At 37.0% G+C, this 19,236-nt stretch overlaps 1 protein-coding gene and 2 long non-coding RNA genes across 3 annotated transcripts; all 3 read left to right on the plus strand.

Moving 5' to 3' along the window:
* The first annotated feature begins 275 nt into the window (after positions 1 to 275).
* Positions 276 to 4,257, plus strand: LOC130217508 (F-box only protein 44-like). Its single transcript, XM_056449617.1, has 3 exons — positions 276 to 344; positions 3,952 to 4,087; positions 4,171 to 4,257. The coding sequence occupies exons 1-3, from the start codon at positions 307 to 309 to the stop codon at positions 4,255 to 4,257; spliced, it is 261 nt and encodes an 86-aa protein (XP_056305592.1). The 5' UTR covers positions 276 to 306.
* A 9,421-nt stretch (positions 4,258 to 13,678) lies between these two features.
* On the plus strand, positions 13,679 to 18,527 carry LOC130217089 (uncharacterized). Its single transcript, XR_008835854.1, has 3 exons — positions 13,679 to 13,786; positions 17,181 to 17,301; positions 17,502 to 18,527. It is a non-coding gene; the product is annotated as an uncharacterized LOC130217089 (long non-coding RNA).
* On the plus strand, positions 13,795 to 16,475 carry LOC130217090 (uncharacterized). The gene is made up of 4 exons (XR_008835855.1): positions 13,795 to 14,772; positions 15,374 to 15,412; positions 15,750 to 15,849; positions 15,955 to 16,475. It is a non-coding gene; the product is annotated as an uncharacterized LOC130217090 (long non-coding RNA).
* Positions 18,528 to 19,236: the final 709 nt, after the last annotated feature.

Consider the following 19,236-nt stretch of genomic DNA (forward strand, 5'->3'; position numbering starts at 1 on the left):
CAAATTTGAAAAAACAAAACAAAAAAAATCTCTCATTATTCTGACATTTAGCAAATATAAATCATTTAGCTAATCCTAACGGACCTAAAATTGTAAACATTTAGTACGATTTTACATCAGACATTTTTTTAAAAATTGGTTATGTTCCTTTTTTAGAGTGTATGTAATCTTCTGGTTTCAACTGTAATTAGTATTACTGTATCTATCATGAAGTCAATACATAACCCATAATCATCATTCTTTTCCTCAGGTTATGTTTAAAGCAACAGCTGATTGATTTGCAAAAAGAAAGCTAATGCTGCTTTCATGGATCAACTGCAACCTCACATCAAAATATCAGACTGGTGAGTGTTGTGGGTCACATGCTTTGTGATATGATGAAGTGATATTATGTTCATATTCAGGTTTTACATTTTTAAGTTATTGCCATGATGATAATAATAATCATATTAATAACAGCATTATAAATCAAAGGCATGTTACATTAAAATATCTGACGCCTACTATAAAACTGTTATATAATTTGCTGATTTGTGTATTTACGTTATTCCGAATGTTTTATAGAATGTTCAAATACAGAGAAATAAGCAGTTGTAACTAGCAATAGTAGACTCTCATCAACAATTAATTCAATGCTCTCGTTTCTCTTTGATGGCTTTCAGCTTTAGTCTGCTTCATTAATTCATTTTCCTTAGGCTTAAGGGTCATATATATTAAGGGTCGCCACAGCGTAATGAACGGCCAACTATTCCAGCATATGGTTTTCAGCATATGTAAGGCGGAGACCCTTCCAGCCACAACCCAGTACTGGGAAACTCCAATACACTCTCACATTCACACACACTCATACACACTTATGTTCCTAGTAATTTTAAACATGCTGTCATTCAGCCCCTACTAAAGAAGGTGAATCTTGATGCCTCAGACATGAAGATTTTTCGCCTTATTTCTAAAGATTTTAGAGAAGATTGTGTCTGTACAGCTGAATGAATTCCTGGATAATAATAATATTTTTGATAAGTTTCAGTCTGGTTTTAGAGCTGGTCATAGCACAGAGTCCGCTCTATTGAGGGTTTCAAACGCAATATTTTTGGAGGTTGATTCAGGTAGCCCTGTTGTTCTTCTACTGTTGGATCTCACTGCTGCTTTTGATAAGCTGGATCATCACATTCTCACTGATCGGCTTAGACCACACGCTGGTATCCAGGGTCTGGCCTCGGATTGGTTCTCCTCATATCTGAAGGATAGAACTATCTCAGTCAGTTTGGGCAACTCTTCTTCATCTGTCATTCAATTAATGTGTGGGGTTCCGCAGGGCTCGATACTAGGTCCTGTTTTGTTTTCCCTTTACTTCTGTTCGGAAAAATTTTTGAAAAGCATGGCATAAATTACCATCTATATGCTGATGACTCTCAAATCTACTTCCCTATAATATCTAGGGATCAATCCTCCCTTCAGGCTTTGTCTATTTGTTTGGCTGATGTGAAGTGTTGGTTAGCAAATAACTTTCTCCAACTGAATGAAGACAAGTGTGAATTCTTTGTTTTTGGCCAAAAAGGTTCGGATTCTAATGGCAATCTGTCATTGCTTCCTGGAAAAATTCATTCCTCTGTAAAAAGTCTTGGTGTCATCTTTGACTCTGAGCTAAAATTTGATCGACAAATTAATGCGGTTGCGATTTATTGCCAAGCTGAAATCTGTCCTCTCTTTCAGTGATTTCGAGAAGGTTGTTCATGCTTTCATCTCTTCTCGTCTGGACTATTGAAACGCATTATATCTGGGTGTGAGTTAGGCCTCTCTCTCGCGACTGCAGCTGGTCCAGAACGCAGCTGCCAGGCTCTTAACAGGCACAAAAAAACGAGAACACATTACACCTGTACTGATTTCCCTACACTGGCTGCCAATCCAGTTTAGAATTCAGTACAAAGTTCTGTTGTATGTTTTTAAATCCCTCCATGGCCTGGCCCCTGAGTATATTTCTGGCTAATTATTGTACACCAACCTGTGAGATCTCTTTGCTCTTAGGATCGTCTCTGTCTGCAAGTTCCACGATCAAGCTTAAAATGTCGAGGTGATAGAGCTTTCTCAGTAGCAGCTCCAAGACTCTGGAACAATCTTCCACTCTCCTTAAGAACAGCTCCAACTTTTGAGTCTTTTCAGAGGTCACTGAAAACACACTTATTTTCTTTAGCTTTTAATCATGTGATGTGAGTTTATGTATTTTGGTTTTTGTGTATATTTTATATGTACAGCACTTTGGTACCCTTTGTGGTTTGTCGAAAGTGCTATAGAAATAAATTGAGTTGAGTTGAGTTGAGTTATACACTAGGGCCAATTTAGTTCATCCAATTCACCATGTCTTTGGGCTGTGGGGGAAGCTGGAGCACTCAGAGGAAACCCATGTGAACACGTAGAGAACGTGCTCCTCACAGAAATGACAACGGGCCCAGCTGGGACTCAAACCAGCTGAGATGCGACAGTAACTACTGAGCCACCGTGCCACCCCTTCTCTGGTTTATACAACATAGGCTCATTCTGACAAATTAAGCAGCCAAAAGTACGTATGGCTGCATTCCGTTTTTAAAACGAACGCTATGGGGCCTTGTTCCTTTTTGCGCTTACCAGCTGACTGCTTACCTCTGTAAGGTTGGCTTTCCCACTGTTACCAGTTTGTCCCGTTAGCTCGCCATGTATGTTGGCGGACTAGAGACGTAGAGAGAAGTTGACCATGACAACAGGGTTCAAGTCCAATGAAGAATAGTTCCAGGAAGCAAGTAAGACAAAAACAGAAACCCAAAAATGAAAATAAACAAGTAAATAACAGGGTGAGAATGTGGAAAAATCTGAAAATGTGGTAAAAATCAGGCGAGGATTTAACTTTTTCTGGATTGCTTTTTTAAACTGTTGTGTTGGGTTTAGGGAAGTGGGTGGGCGGGTCAATTGATGCTGTTGAAAACACTATTGGTTGCGTTTAGGGAAAGAGGGGGGATCAGCCAATCGGTCAGTCAGTCATACAGTAAGTCAGTTAGTCAGGCAACAGCGGCCTCTGGTGGATTACATGAGAAGACAGGCTTGAATGGCACTTGCGAAAGAAATTTGAGATCTTAAAAAGTGTACACAGTGGCCTCTGGTGGGTTTGCAAAACAAAAACTGCAATAAAACAGCTTCTGCGATGTATTTGGCGCTCTCCAGAAATGTACTTATCGGTACATTTTCAGAATGAGCCGGGGTTGGGTTCATACTACCATTATAATAAGTTTCGAATACTTTAACTCATGACTTATGCAGGATTGCCGTATGATATAATGAAGATGTCTGTAGCGGCTTCCAATTGCCGCTATTGTTGGTAGAGTGAGCTAGTTTTTAACGCGTAAAGTCAGAGTCCATAGGCAAATAGATGCAAATAAAAACGTCTTTATTTTCCAATCAACAGAATTACTTCATCACTTTTCCTTAATCTATATGCACATTTCTCTGTTACCTTAAGTTGAGTTGAGTTGAGTTACTTCACGTCACGTTAAGTTACGGTCAAAAACTGTGTGCTTCCTACCAACGCTCTCTTCCATGCAGTGAAGCCACAGTTATATAGTCTGGTACTGACACCTTGTGGCCAATCGCCAATTTACAATGTATGGCTCCTACAATGTCAGCTCCCATCAATTCCCACTCAGTCATGGTTCATCAAACTATGCCAACGTTTGTTGCAAATATGTGCTATCTAGTGGCAAAAACAGCATATAGTTCCTTTAAATATTATAATATTGGTGTTTTTTACATTATCGAAACGTGTCATTTTTCTTTGTAACTTTTGAGAGTGTATTTTAAGTGTTGCGCAAATCCTGTTAAATTTCGAAACAATTTTCTTATGCTGTATGATGACAAAACATTCATCTTTAATCTAAAATGCACCTATTATGAAATAGCTACATTGGTGTGATTTGTTATCTGCAGGTATGCACCATGTCAAGACTGTGGTTCTGAGTATAACATCAGTGTAGAATTGCTTGATGAGGAAATGAAACACATCATTAACTTTCAGCCAGACGTAGTTGTCTTTGAATGGCCGAACAAAGAGCCATGGTGTCAAGTGAGTAGATAATAATGACGGTTGTACAAATATAATTAAAGCATCATTGTCACAATGATGCTTCTGCTTCTGCTCAATTTCAGACGACTCATGTCTTCAAGGATTATGGACCTGGTGACCCACTCATGGAGGGAAGGAAACTCGTTTTTGGGCAGGTCATTATGGAATAAGAATTACTAACATTAGTGTGGAGATCTGCCCTGCTGCAGAAAGATAACAAATGTTTTATTCCAAAATGAGATTTAGTTATAACATTTTAAATAAAATGGCCAGCCCAGAGTCCTGAACTGAACCTGATTGAAAATCCCTGGAAAATACTTGGCGACAGCGTTATGACTATAAAACCCAGTCACAAACTGTGGTTAGACACTAGTGATGTCCTGTGGCACAGACCTGCTGCTGAAGTCATTCAAAACAAAGGCCTGTCCACATTATACTCATTTTTCATAATTTTTGTTGTAACTCTTTAATTTCAATTCAATTCAATTCACCTTTATTTGTATAGCGCTTTTACAATGTTGATTGTGTCAAAGCAGCTTCACATAAAAGATCATAGTAAATTGAAACAGTGTAGTTCATTTTTCAAAGTTTAAGTTCAGTTTAGCTCAGTTCAGTGTGGTTTAATAATCACTACTGAGAGTCCAAACACTGAAAAGCAAATCCATCGATGCACAGCCCTACAGATCCCGAACCATGCAAGCTAGTGGCGACAGCGGCGAGAAAAAAAAACTTCACCAATTGGCGAAAGTGAAGAAAAAAAACCTTGAGAGAACCAGGCTCAGATGGGCATGACGATTTGTCCACTGGCCAAACGTCTTGTGCAGAGCTGCAAAGTGCCGAAGGCTGGAAGCTGGACCTCAGCGAAGACTCGTCAGTCCCTGGAGCGTCACAGGAATCAGTCTCATGCTCTCCACTCCTCCACCACAGTAGCTGCTCAGGATACGGCCAAGTCCAGGATATGGAAACCTTGGGATCATTTCGTTGCTGGTCTTGGATCGAATCAGTGGCGCTGCATAGTCTGAGGGCCTCGGGATGAGTATTCCCAGGTGGAAATAGAGAATAAAGAGAATAATTAGCATAGTTGCTGTTTATAGTGTATATAAACGAGATGCAGAAACCTGTGCGGAGCACATTCATGTATCATACCACTAAGTCATGCAATGAGTGTGTGCTTTACTAAAAAGATCTACTAATCTAGTTTTGAATTGGGAGAGTGTGTCTGAGCCTCGGACGTTATCAGGAAGGCTATTCCAGAGTTTAGGAGCCATAAATGAGAAGGCTCAACCTCCTTTACTCGACTTTGCTATTCTAGGTACTACCAGAAGCCCTGAGTTTTAAGATCTTAAAGAGCGAGTTAGATTGTAGCGAGACAGAAGGTTGGTTAGATAAACAGGAGCTAGATTATTTAAAGCTTTGTAGGTAAGAAGCAATTTTTTTAAATTCAATACAAAACTTAACAGGAAGCCAGTGTAAGGAGGATAAAATTGGGGTGATATGATCATATTTTCTAGACCTGGTAAGAACTCTGGCAGCTGCATTTTGTACTAGCTGGTTTGTTAATAGAGTCAGCAAACAGAGCATTACAATAATCCAGCCTTGAAGTCATAAAAGCATGGACTAGCTTTTCTGCATCTGAGATGGATAGCATACTTCGTAACTTAGCGATATTTCTCAGATGAAAGAAAGCAGTTTTTGTGACATGGGATATATGATTTTTAAATTGCTGTCTAATATGACACCCACATATTTTATAGTAGAGCTAACGCTAACTTTGTATCCCTCCAATTGTAGGTTGAGTTGTGAGATCTGCTGTGTACAGGATTTAGGCCCAATAAGTAACAATTCTGTTTTGTCTCAGTTTAAGAGAAGATAATTGTTGGTCATCCAGTCTTTAACATCTATAATACACTCAGTTAGCTTGGACAGTTTAGACATCTCGTCAGGTTTGGTTGAAATATATAATTGAGTATCATCTGCATAGCAGTGAAAGCTGATCCCATGTCTTCTAATAATGTCTCCCAGGGGTAGCATGTATATTGTAAACAGCAAAGGGCCTAAATCTGATCCTTGAGGCACCCCATACTTTACTGGGCAGACTTCTGAAGGCTGTCCATTAATATTCACATTAATATTCACTGGTAACGGTCAGCTAAGTATGACTTAAACCATTGTAGAGTCTGTACCTGGACACCTGTAGACTTTAAGCGATTTATGAGGATATTGTGGTCAATGGTGTCAAATGCCACACTAAGATCGAGTAAAACTAATAGCGAGATGCACCCTTGGTCAGCAGCTAAGAGTAAATCGTTGGTTATTTTCACTAATGCAGTTTCTGTACTGTGATGAACTCTGAAACCTGACTGAAACACTTCAAAAACATTGTTTGTCTGCAGAAAGGAGCATAATTGGGCAGAAACAACTTTTTCTAGTATTTTAGATATAAATGGAAGATTTGAAATAGGCCTATAATTAGCTAAGTTGCTGTGGTCCAGTTGTGGTTTCTTAATAATAGGTTTAATAACAGCTAACTTGTAAGGATTTGGAACATGGCCTAAAGATAAAGAAGAGTTGATAACGTTAAGAAGAGGTTCTCCTATAACAGGTAGCAATTCTTTCAGTAATTTTGTTGGAATTGGGTCCAACATACACGTAGCTGGTTTAGAGCTATTTATAACTTTATCTAGCTCTTTCTGTTCTATGATTTTGAAGCACTGTAGGTTATTTAGATTCAGTCGAATGTTGACTGGATCTGATGTATAAGGCGGTGCAGAAAGTTTAATATTTCCTATTTTCTGTCTAAAGCCTTCTATTTTATCACTGAAAAGATCATGAAGTCATCACTACTAAATTGCGGTGGAACATTTTGTTCCAAAGATGACCGATTATTTGTTAATTTAGTGATGGTGTTAAATTAGAATCTAGGATTGTTATGATTATTTTATATCAGTTTGCGGAGGTGCTCAGCCCTGGCAAATTTTAGAGCCCTCCTAAAGCTGGACATACTGTCTTTGTACGCAATTCTAAAAACTTCTAAATTAGTTTTTTTCCATTTACGTTCCAGGGCACGGGTTGCTGTTTTGAGAGCACGGGTATGACTATTATACCATGATGTAGTTTTATTCTCTCTAGCCTTTTTTAATTTGATGGGTGCCACAGTATTTAGTGTGCTAGTAAAGACGGCATCCATACTGCTAGTTGCTACATCAAGGTCATTTGCGTTTGCGGGTGCATTTCGAAATAGAGAAAGATCAGGTAAGTTCTTTGTGAGTTCATCTTTGGTGGACAGAACGATAGTTCTACTAGGGCGATATATCGGAGCGGATCTGCTAATTTCAGGTAAACACAGCTTATATAGTTAGAGGTAGTGGTCTGTAATATCATCAATTTGTAGTCTAATGTCTACATCAATTATCTCAATTCCATAAGACAGAATTAGATCTAATGTATGCGTTAAGCGATGGGTAGGACCAACAACGTTTTGCTTTATCCCAAGTGAATGTAGTAAATCCATAAACGTGAGCCCTAATGTGTCATTAGCATAATCTATGTGGATGTTAAAGTCTCCTACAATTAGTATTTTATCAGTTTTCCTTTCATTTAATTTTTTATATTTGCCCTACAGTGATTTCTACTGTCTAATTTTGATTACATTTTCCTCAAAATAAAGGGATTTAAGTGTCTTGGAGTTTCTGAAGTTCATCAAAATTTGCAGAATGCAGTTTACATTATTTCCAAAAATATATATACAAACTGTTCTGTACAATGCACACAACACTATGGGTGACATATCAGAGTTCAAAAGAGGACAAATTGTTGGTGTGTGTCTCACTGGTGCATTTATGACCAAGATAGCAAGTCTTTGTGATGTATCAAGACCCACAGTATTTAGGGTAATGTCAGCATACCACCAAGAAGAATGAACCACATCCAACAGGAGCAACTGTGGATGCAAGAGGAAGCTGTCTGAAAGGAACGTTCAGGTGCTAACCCAGATTGTATCCAAAAAACATAAAACCAAAGCTGCCCAACTGCAGAATTATATGTGCCATACACCTCTCCTGTTTCCAGCAAAACTGTTCATCAGGAGCTTCACACTGTCAATATACATGGGTGGGCTGCAATAGCCAAACCTTTGGTCACTCGTGGCAATGCCAAACATCAGTGCCAGCAATGAAAATCTTGGGCTGTGAACAACGTGAAACATATTGTTCTCTGATGAGCTCCAACGGAGTAATGGTGTGGAGAAGCCCCAAAGAAGCATGCCACCCAGACTATTGCATGTCCAGAGTGAAGCATGGGGGTGGATTAGTGATGGTTTGTGCGGCAATATCATGGCATTCCTTTGGTCCAATACTTGTGCTAAATGGTCACTGCCAAGGACTACTAAACCATTCTGGAGGATTATGTGCACCCAATGTTTCAAACATTGTATCCTGAGGGCAGTGATGTGTGTCAGGATGATTATGCACCAATACTCACAGCAAGACTGGTGAAATAGTGGTTTGAACATGAAAGTGAAGTTGAACATCTCTCATGACCTGCACAGTCACCAGATATAAATATCATTGAGCCACTAAGCCACTTTGGGGTGTTTTGGAGTAGTGAGTCTGGAAAAGTTTTCTTCCGCTAGCATCACATAATGACCTGGCTACTATTCTGCAAAAAGATGGCTCAATATGCCTCTCTCCACAGTGCAGGACTTGTATTTGTTATTCCCAAGACAAACTGATGCTGTATTGCCGCAAAATATTGCCGTGTGCGTGCGTGTGCGCGTGCGTGCATGCGTGTGTGGTGCACAGTGGCTCAGTGGTTAGTACTGTTGCCTCAGGGCAAGAAGGTCACTGGTTCAAGCCCCACCTGGGTCTGTTTCTGTGTGGAGTTTGCATGTTCTCCCCGTGTTAGCATAGCTTTCCTCTGGCTCCAGTTTCCCTGACAGTCCAAAGACATGTGCTATAGGGGAATTGAATAAGCTAAATTGTCCGTAGTGTTTCTAATATATTTATTAGTACTTTGTTTAATAATATCAATATCTCCTAAAAAAAAAGTTTTCTTTAATATATTTTCCTTCTAAAGATTTATTTCCATACTTTCTTATAAAACGAAGAAGCTGTTGAGACATAGCATCATATACAATAGCATACTCTTTTGGAGTAACCGGAAAACTAAATTTATCTACAATTTTACTGTAAGACAATAAATTACCATTTCAATTTAGATGTTGTCTAACTAATACAATATCATTTTCATACCAATTTTGGAAGAAGAGAGATAGATTTTTATATTGAATACATCTATAATTACAAATAATATACTTGTTTGGGGGAAAGTTGTGCTTAAATACCAGCATCCAGGCCAATTAAGCTTGTTTATGAAATTTAGCTAAATTCACTGGAAGTTTGTCAATTTTAAAATCACATCTCAACAAAAATACGTTACCCCCAATCATGTCAAATATGTGTTTTGGAGAAGTATACCACATACTGTCCTTTTCATTCATTAATTTAATTAACCAATTAATTTTAAATGTATTAAAGTTTCAAAACTTAACACAAATAACCCACCATTGCATTTTTGTTTACACATAATTTCCTTTTTTAAATAGTTTATTCCTCCATAAAAAAAAATTAAATAGTATTTTGTCTAATTTGTTGTATGCATTAGATGGCATCACTAGAGCTAAAGACACATAGACAGATCTTGATATCGCTTCTTTGGACAGTAAAACCCTACCGTTCAGGGATAAATCTCTTTGAAGCCAGATATTAAATCTTGTCTTAGTTTTATTCATTATGGGTTGGAAATTAAGCATAGTGCATTCATTTTCTTCTTTATGAATGACAACCCCTAAATATGTAACTGTATGTTTAATAGGGATACTAAGTAATTCTGTCAAACTGCATGTTTTAATCGCAAATAGCACAGATTTATTAATTATTAATATTACCCTGTTGCATACCTCAATCTCAAATCTACCACTTGTACCTGCAGACAATTAAACTGAGCTATTGCATCCATTGAAGATAGTTCTAACAGCTTTTTTAAAGTATTCACCAAAACCAAAATGTTAAATGCATCTAATCAGAAACTCATGACTTGAAGTATCAAATGCTTTATAAAAGTCTGATCAAATAAAAGACTCAGTTGGTATATAAAAATTATAATCAATCATATCTAAAATGAACCTAATATTATTACTGATTTGTCTTCCAGTCACAAAACCTGATTGCTCTTCCTCAATTATCTCCTCCAGACCCTTTTTCAATCTTCTCGCAAAAACAAGCGCAAACATTTTTTGAATCGTTATTCAGAAGAATACTCAGTCTCCAGTTATCAATATAAAGTTTATCCTTATGGGGTTTAGGGATTATTGTTATGAGACCTTGTTTAAGAGTTGCAAGTGAGTCCCACACATAAGGTTCTTTAAACATGGCAACTATAAAAGGAAATAACTGTGTAATAAACATCTTGTAAAATTCACGAGTAAATCCGGAGATTTATTATACTTCAATCCCAAAATAATTTTTTTTTTCATCACTTCTAGAGTAAATTCTTGGTCACAAAGTAAATTAAAGTCTTCTTGTATAAGTCTTGTTGTATCAGATATTTTACTTAACATTAATAAATTAAAACAATACATTATACTGATCATATTATACTGAAAAACCTTACAATATGGCAGAAGGAAGAAATCAGCAAAATTTCTGCATAAAGTTAAAATTTAGCACACAAATAAAACCCCCATTTGAAAATTAATTTAATTTCTAAAAGTAAACATAGTCCAATAAAGCTACATTTGTGAACTGTTTTGTTTAATTAATTATTCAGATGGTATATTAACCTTATTTTTATATCATAACTTTCCTTTATATCATAACTCATCTTCAATGCATGTGGGAGATACAAAAGTAGTCTCATATTCATTTTAGTGGTACATTTTTTTTTTTATTATAAGCTTTGAAACATGTAGTATCTTCAATAAAGATCAGTCTACTACATGTATTGAGTTGAAATGAACCTTTACTTTCCGTTTACCTCAGTTACAGCAACAGGCATTTCTTCCGCATGCCTTTCTGCATCGGATACCTTCTTCAACTAACTTACAGGCAAGAACACAACACTTGTAATACAATAACCCTGCTGAAAAATCCAGCTTAAACCAGCCTAGGCTGGTTGGCTGGTTTAGCTGTTCGACCAGTCTGGTTTTAGAGGGGTTTTGGCCATTTCCAGGCTGGTTTCCAGCCATTTCCAGCCTGGTTTTAGCTGTTCAGGCTGGAAAACGACCTGCTAAATCCTGCTAAAACCAGCCTGACCAGCCTGGTTTAAGCTGGACATAGCTGGTTTTGGCTGGGCTCTCAGCCTGGCTAGGCTGGTCAGGCTGGTTTTAGCTGGTCGTCTCCCAGCCTGACCAGCTAGGACCAGGCTGGAAATAGCTGGAAACCAGCCAGGAAATGGCTAAAACCAGCCTGGTCGACCAGCTAAAACCAGCCAACCAGCCTAGGCTGGTTTAAGCTGTTTTTTTCAGTAGGGAACTACCCCTTGTGGATACTGCAGGATACTACAACGGAAGGTAAAGGTTCATTTCAACTCAATACATGTAGTAGACTGATCTTTATTGAAGATACTACATTTTTGGCGACAAGGATAAAGTGGAAGCATGTGATGACAGCAAATTAAGGATGTAGAAATGACGGCGCACTGTGCTAATAACTGCCTGTGAGGGAATTAGAAAAAAAAAGATCGAGAGAAGAGCAACCATGGCTACAGGAACTATTGGCTCACTAGGAATGTTTGATGCAAAAGTTCAAACATGGGAAGAATATTCCGAAGTGCTGGAGCAATTTTTCGTGGCTAATAGAATCGAAGATGAGGGTAAGCAAAGAGCTATACTCATAAATGTTGTGGGACCACAAACTTACAGCATTTTGTGAAATCTTCTCAGCCCTGTAAAACCAAGTGAAAAAAACATATGAGCAACTGGTAACATTGCTAAAAAACCATTTCAATCCCCAGCCAAGTGAGATTATTCAGAGATTTAAATTTGACTCCAGAACAAAGAAGCCGACAGAGACCGTAACAGAGTATGTTGCAGAGCTGAGTTGCTTAGCTCAAGACTGTAATTATGGAACAACTTTGGATCAAATGCTGAGGGATAGGCTTGTGTGTGGCATTGATGATGATCGGATTCAAAGACGTTTGCTTTCAGAAACAAATCTGACATTTGAGAAATTGCAGTAGCCACGGAAACCGCAAGCAAAAATGTGCTTGACTTGCAAAATAAATCCTGTGTCCAGACATGTAACAACGTCAAGTTCAAAGTGAGGAAATCTGATCAAGAAAAAAAAGGAGAGACAGGTGAACTAGACACAAGAGACTGCTACAGGTGTGGAGGAAAAAAACACAAAGCCAGTGAATGCAGATTCAAGAAGGATAAATGTTATGAATGTGGAAAAATTGGTCATATTTCCAGGGCCTGTCGCAACAAAAATAAACGGGGGACACACTTTCACTGAAAGTAGGGCAAAAAGAGTGTGGCCACATCGAGCATTTAAAGTAAGTGAAAATAATGAGAGTGATGAATTAGAAGAAGAAATGCTATGAAGAAAGTGAAGCCCCTCACTGTTGAGTTACATATTGATGACAAACTCGTGAACTTTGAGATCGATACAGGATGTAGTGTCAGTTTAATGAACGAGGGAATGTTCAGTGACATTTGGAAAGACACAAACGCTCCCAAATTAAGATCCTCAAAAATGAAGTTAAGAACTTACACAGGAGAGCCAGTAGAAATAGTGGGGGTAGCAGATGTTCATGTAAAATACCAGCAACAGGAAAAAGAAATGCCTCTTGTCATAGTCAAAGGAACAGGACCATGTTTACTAGGCCGAGCCTGGCTGGAAGAAATTTAACTGCAGTGGGGTGAGATGAAGCTGATACAGTCAGAAACAAAGACATTGCAACAGGTGCTATCTAAGCGTGAAGAAGTGTTCAAAGAGGAGCTTGGGACATTAAGGGGCACTACTGCTACTCTTCATATTCAGACTGATGCCTCACCACGATTTTACAGACCCAGATCAGTGCCATATGCCTTAAAAACAAAAGTGCAAGAAGAAATTAATCGTCTGCTGCGAAACAAGATCCAACTCAAAAAAAAAAAAAAGTAGTATCTTCAATTAAAATCAGTCTACTACATGTATTGAGTTGAAATTAACCTTTACTTTCCGTTTACCTCAGTTACAGCAAAAGACATTTCCCCCGCATGCCTTTCTGCATCAGATACCTTCTTCAACTAACTTACAGGCAAGAACACAACACTTATAATGCAATAACGACCCCTTGTGGTTACTGAAGGATACTACAAAACATTTCATAAAATAATAGTACAAAATTCAGATATATGCTATGTCCGGGAACATTACAAGAATTGCAAAAACACAACCGGAAATAAAAACAACAACAACAAAAAAGTATTACAGAATACTTATATACATATAAACAAAAGTAATAACTTAGGATACAATCGTCGACTCATGCCAGTGGTACGTTTCCTTTCCTGCTGCACTCATTCTGCGTTCGTCACAGTTGTGGGCGGAGCTTTGACGCAATGTTCCTATTATATTTATACTTTCGGTTTGAAAGGAAGTTATGATTAAACGGATTTAAATGTGACTAACTGTAACGGGAGCTATATAGTGCATCACGGTAGGTCTCAAGGTGTTTTCTTGGTAAGAATATATCTGTGGTTGGAGACTGTACAAGATTTGACAATAACAAATGTGAAAATATGTAGGCTATTTCCCAGCAAGCAATGGCCGTCATTTCACCGGGTACGTGAAGTATAGACCAGATCTAGCCCAGCTACGTGTAACCCAATTTTAGCCCGAATAACCTTAAATTTGGTTGTATGTTGTTTTTTGCTAAATAAAGCTTATATTATTTGATACTCCGTCATGTAAGAAAAGTCAATAAAGTTTATATGGGTTCCTGCAAGTAATAGACGTAGTTTCAGTTTCTTGGTGAAGTATAGACCCAATCTAGTCCGGCTATGTGTAACCCATCTCTAGCCCAAAAATCCTTAATTTGGTTACCTGTCTTTTTTTGGCAAAATACCTTGTGATATGTATGATATTCCTTCAAAGGAAAGTCAATCGCATATAAGGTGTTTGGGCTTTTAAATATATGTTATTTTCATAGCCTGAGTGTAGCCTTGATATAGCTCGTCATCCAGTCGGCTATTTATAGCCCACTGATAGCCTAAACTGGTTCACTGTAGTATTTGACTGTGCAGCGCGTTCATCACGCACGCATTGTCAGTAAGTGTTAAGGTGTAATTTCGTGACATGTTCTATTTGTAGCCATAATTTAGCTTTGAATTAGATGGGCTTTACACACCTCGCAAAATTGACATAAAAAAATTAATTGTAGACTTACTGCCTTTTTATTTTTAATAAAAATGAATATGGCATAATATATCTTATTTATAATATATTACACATCTTACGGTAAAACAAGCCAGATCAAATCAGTTAAGAAAAATCGACGCAGTTCCGTACTCCACACAATAGATGGCGGTATTGCACATTTGTCGAGTCGGCTCGGCTGAAATGGACCAAACAAATCAAGAGGAAGAAGCTGTTGAGGTTTGAAATTTGTAGCGCGTTGGATTGCGAGCGCGATTGGCCTGCAGGGTAAGTGTAATCTGCTTTAATATCATGTTGTTTCGCAATGTTTTTATTATATGTGTGAGCTTTAATATAGTAATTGGCTAATATCAACTCACAGGCATCCTTTATTCCAAAAATCTTAGACAAACATAAAAACGGTGTGAGGAAGTGTTACAACGTTTTAAACACGCAAAATGAAACACTTAAGCAAAGTTCGGTGATTAAGAGCATTTATTGTGTACATTGCGAGTTGTCTTAAATAAATTTGCTCATCAAGTCAATGGAAAAAGTCAGTCATGAGATGAAACTTCTGCAGTTCTAGCTTTTAAATCATGTTTGCTTGTGATTTCATAACAAGAGACTTTTAAACACAAACACCAAGTTAGTTCTGTTTTTAGAGAATCAGTTCAAGTTAATTTCTGTTTTTTTATTGATTTATATTTTATAAATAAACTTTAATATGTTATGGAAAATGTAATTTTTTTTTAGTAATATGAGTAGATACTAGATTTTACTGTGACAGGTATTTTGACTTGTCACAGTAAAATCTAGTATAAAGTAAGCTGATAGTTATTATTATTATAATGCTTCTCTAATATTTGTAACTTTTTGTTTCTCTCCACAGATATTTGAGTATGGCTGTGTGAAATGAGCAGTCTAGCAGGTATGAGTTGCTTAAACACTTTAGACTAAAACATTTACACTATGACCACATTTGCTAGTTTTCCTGTCCATATGCAGATTGGCCATGTGCATTCACTAGCTGGATGAAGCTTTCGAGTCACATCAAACACAGAGAATGAATATTAAACAATATTTATGCATTATCCATATAACTGCTTTTAACATAAAGAAACATTGAATATAACACATTGATACTAAAATAGTTAAAATAAGTGAATAAATAATTGAATTAAAAATGTGTAAATAAATAATCAGCTTTAAGCTGTAAACCTGTGGCTTATTATTTTTTATGTTAATAGATGTTTTTTTTCTCGTAGTTTTAATACGTAACCATCAAGCGTGATTGTGTCCTGAAGACCTACCTCATTTGAAGAGTCTGTGCATCTACCTCAATAAAAACTTGTAAAAGAATATGTGGTAAGTGTGTCAACCCATCTTCCTTTCATAAATGTATTTGTAAAACTCACAGTCACAGGACTGAGTTTGGAACACATCTCAGTATTTTCTCTCCTTTTTCTCCAGGACTGAAAGTGCAGAGGCTGAATCTCAAAATGCACACACAGCAGTGGAAATCTTTATCGTTTGGGCTGAGGATGCTGGTTCTGGGGACTGGCCTACAGATGTTGGTGTAGAAGTTTTGCAGAACCTGCTGAGTGTCACAAATAGATTGGATGGACTTTTTCATGTACACTTAAAGGTTTTTTTTAACCAGAAATGAAAACCTTTAATTATTCATGTCGTACTAAACATTGATTTGTCTTCGAAGTACAAATTAAGATACTTCAGGTGAAATCTGAGAGCTCTCTCATTCTCTATAGACAGCAATGGTCCCAACTTGTTTAAAGTCCAGAGAAATACCTAAAACATCCTCAAAACAGACCACATACATTCAGTTGTTCAATCAGAATATGTTTAAGCTACGATTTTGAATGCATAAAAAGCAAAAATAACAGCCTTTAAGTTTCTTTATTCTGTTGAACACAAGATATTTTAAAGAATGCTGAATACCTGTAACCATTGACTTCCATGGTATGTTTTTTTTTTACAGGTTTTCAGCTTTTTTCAAAATATCTTTTGTGTTCAACAGGAAAAAATGTCTTAGTTTTTATCTTATTTGTTTTGTCAACTTTTGTTTTGACATTTTATATATATATTTATTTTGTATTGTTTAATGTTTTTAATATTGTTAGTGTTTCTTTTATTAATAAAAGCTTTATTTAATCAGTTTGAATGGATTGTATTTTTAACAAACTGTTGATCAAAAATGTTTGTGTATGTGTATTTTTGTTGTTTGTTAAATGTATAAACATAGTCATTCATTAATTGAAATTTTGATGACTTGTTTATGCTTGGGCTTGAAAAGGCGTCTAAATCACGTCTAGTCTAATCTTGAGCCATGGTTAGACGTCTATTAGATTTTCACTGACAGCCCAAATTTAGCCGTGATTTAGCCTAGACCAAATTTCACTGGCTATTAGACTGATATATGTAGCCGTTTATTAGCCGTCTAAATGAAAACTAGTCTAAACTTGGGCTATGCTTAGACGTCTATTAGATTTTCACTGACAGCCCACATTTAGCCGTGATTTAGCCTAGATGTCTAGGCTATGTTTAAACTTCTAATAGGTGTCTTTTAAACCAAAAAATGCTTGCTGGGTTGTGTTTCTGATTCCAAGTTTTGTCAGACTAACGTTATAATTTTATCAAGCGATACGGTTTCTAAACTTTTGAAGTGTTTTCACTCTTAGGTCAATACAGGCAAGGGTGATTTCGAATTGATCTTTAAAGGGAAAAATGGGTCAGGCTGAGAGCAGAAACACAGATGCTCCTTTGACGGATTTGAGGTCCTTTGAGAACAGATCGGCCGCAGTAAGCTGATGAATTCTCTCTTTCAGTTTATGTTTATGAGGAATGAACAGCATGCATGCCAATGATGATTGATTCTATCAAACCAACAATGTTGAAAATGGCTTTCCTAAATAGACCAACTTAACATAAAAATCAGCAAGCATGTTCTGCAGCCTGATTTTACTACTGGTTTGGAACTTAATTATATTTATGTCCTTCAGTTCTCAGGTGTGATGGCAGATGTTCCTCTAACCGTGGTCGTGGAGGTCTTGCTGAACCTGCCTGCTCATCATGTAGTTAACGAATGTCGTCGGGTGTGTCATGAATGGAAAGAGCTGGTGGACAGTGCTGCACACTGGAGTGAGCGTTGTCAGAGAGAGGGGATTCAGCCCTGTGATGCTTCCAGACCCCCAGTGGACTGGTGCCAGTTTTACTTTATAACGAAGAAACGACATAACCTGATCAATAATCCAGTAGCTGTTGGTGAGTCACTATTGATAATAGGTAATGTTTTATAAAGCAGTGCCACTGCTCTAAAAGATATTCGTTCAAGGGCACTAAATGTATCTTTTTCTAGATGTACACAGTGTATGAGACTGCTGTCACTTTAAGACCTTATGCACAGATATTGTCTCCCAATTATCTAATTAAACTGTACATATAACTGACTGTTACATGAATACACATCAAGATGGGCATTCCTAGACGGAGAGAGTATCAGCAATAGGCTATCTGAGAACTGAGGTGTGTTTCTACGTAATTGCTTATGGTGTATGTCAAAGAAAACATGTCAGTTTTTTAAATTCAGTTATCTTTTGCAGTTGATTGTGATTTCAGTCACTCATCAAGCACATCACACAACTCACAAATAAAGCATTGAGATAACACAAATACAGAACTTCACACGTACAAAAACAGATAGCTAAACCTAATATCCTTTTTTAACCATATTACTTTTATTTACTGAATTTAAAGCTGCCTACGAAATTTCACGTCTTATCTAGCCAGGGCCCACTGGATACCTGACATCACTCTAGATATGGATAGACCACCAGTGGAATCAACAGCTTCTAAAATCCCCCTTTTCATCCGACAGTTACAGAAGAAAATCCCTCAAAAAGAGAAACCCTGTTAATTTCACAAGAATGTAACTGAACGGCGCTAGCTGCATTTAATCTTTACCTCAGTTAAAACTGAAGTTAAAAATTAAGTTGAAATAATGATTGATGGTTTGTTCAAGTCTAAGAATTTGCATTAATATGGAGTTAATAATATGCCAAAACAATCTGAATTTGAATTGTGTTACTTTGAATTATTGACAATTGTAATTTAATAAATCTGAATTTTTATATGGTGTTAAAAAAATTATTTTAATTTCTTAATTTGAATTTCATGACTTGATTATTGAACATCTGAAAATTAAGACAACTGAATTTTTCAAGGCTTACTTTTTATAGATGTATTTTCAGATTTTTTGTGTTCTGAATTCACAGACTGCAGATATCCAGTTTGTAAAAATACAGTTTCAAGTTTTCAAGATGAAGAAAAAAATCAAATTCAATAATCTAAAATTCAAAACCAGAAATTCAGATCGTGAAATTCAGATTAAGCAGAAAGTAGGTCAAAGATGATCAACAGGGAAGAGTAGACGATCCCCGAAAAGTCAAACTAAGCCCTTTGGACAATCACAGAGCTGCGAGAGCTTACTGGTGTATGTGAGGCTTAGGAGGACACAATTCTTCAGCAAACTTACTATCGGGGGTTAGCTATTTTGATCATACTTCAGTGAACCAAATTCATATATTTAATTCAATTACATCTCATTGGTTAATCAATTTTGTTTAAGTTTTTGGTGTTTTGAGGCATAAAGAGCTGAATCTGACCTATACTGTAACATCCAATGAGTTATTTCAACAGACACAGCGCTCTTACAACTTTAAGTCACATTTGAGGCCT

The sequence above is a fragment of the Danio aesculapii genome, chromosome 23 (genome assembly GCF_903798145.1).
Source record: "Danio aesculapii chromosome 23, fDanAes4.1, whole genome shotgun sequence".
Lineage (NCBI taxonomy): Eukaryota > Metazoa > Chordata > Actinopteri > Cypriniformes > Danionidae > Danio > Danio aesculapii.

Bases quoted from the DNA above. Each gene is read 5' to 3' on its own strand.
- LOC130217508 (XM_056449617.1), top strand. From the start codon at position 307: ATGGATCAACTGCAACCTCACATCAAAATATCAGACTG. The intron at 345-3,951 runs GTGAGTGTTGTG...TGTTATCTGCAG, and splicing joins CACATCAAAATATCAGACTG to GTATGCACCATGTCAAGACT. The intron at 4,088-4,170 runs GTGAGTAGATAA...GCTCAATTTCAG, and splicing joins ACAAAGAGCCATGGTGTCAA to ACGACTCATGTCTTCAAGGA.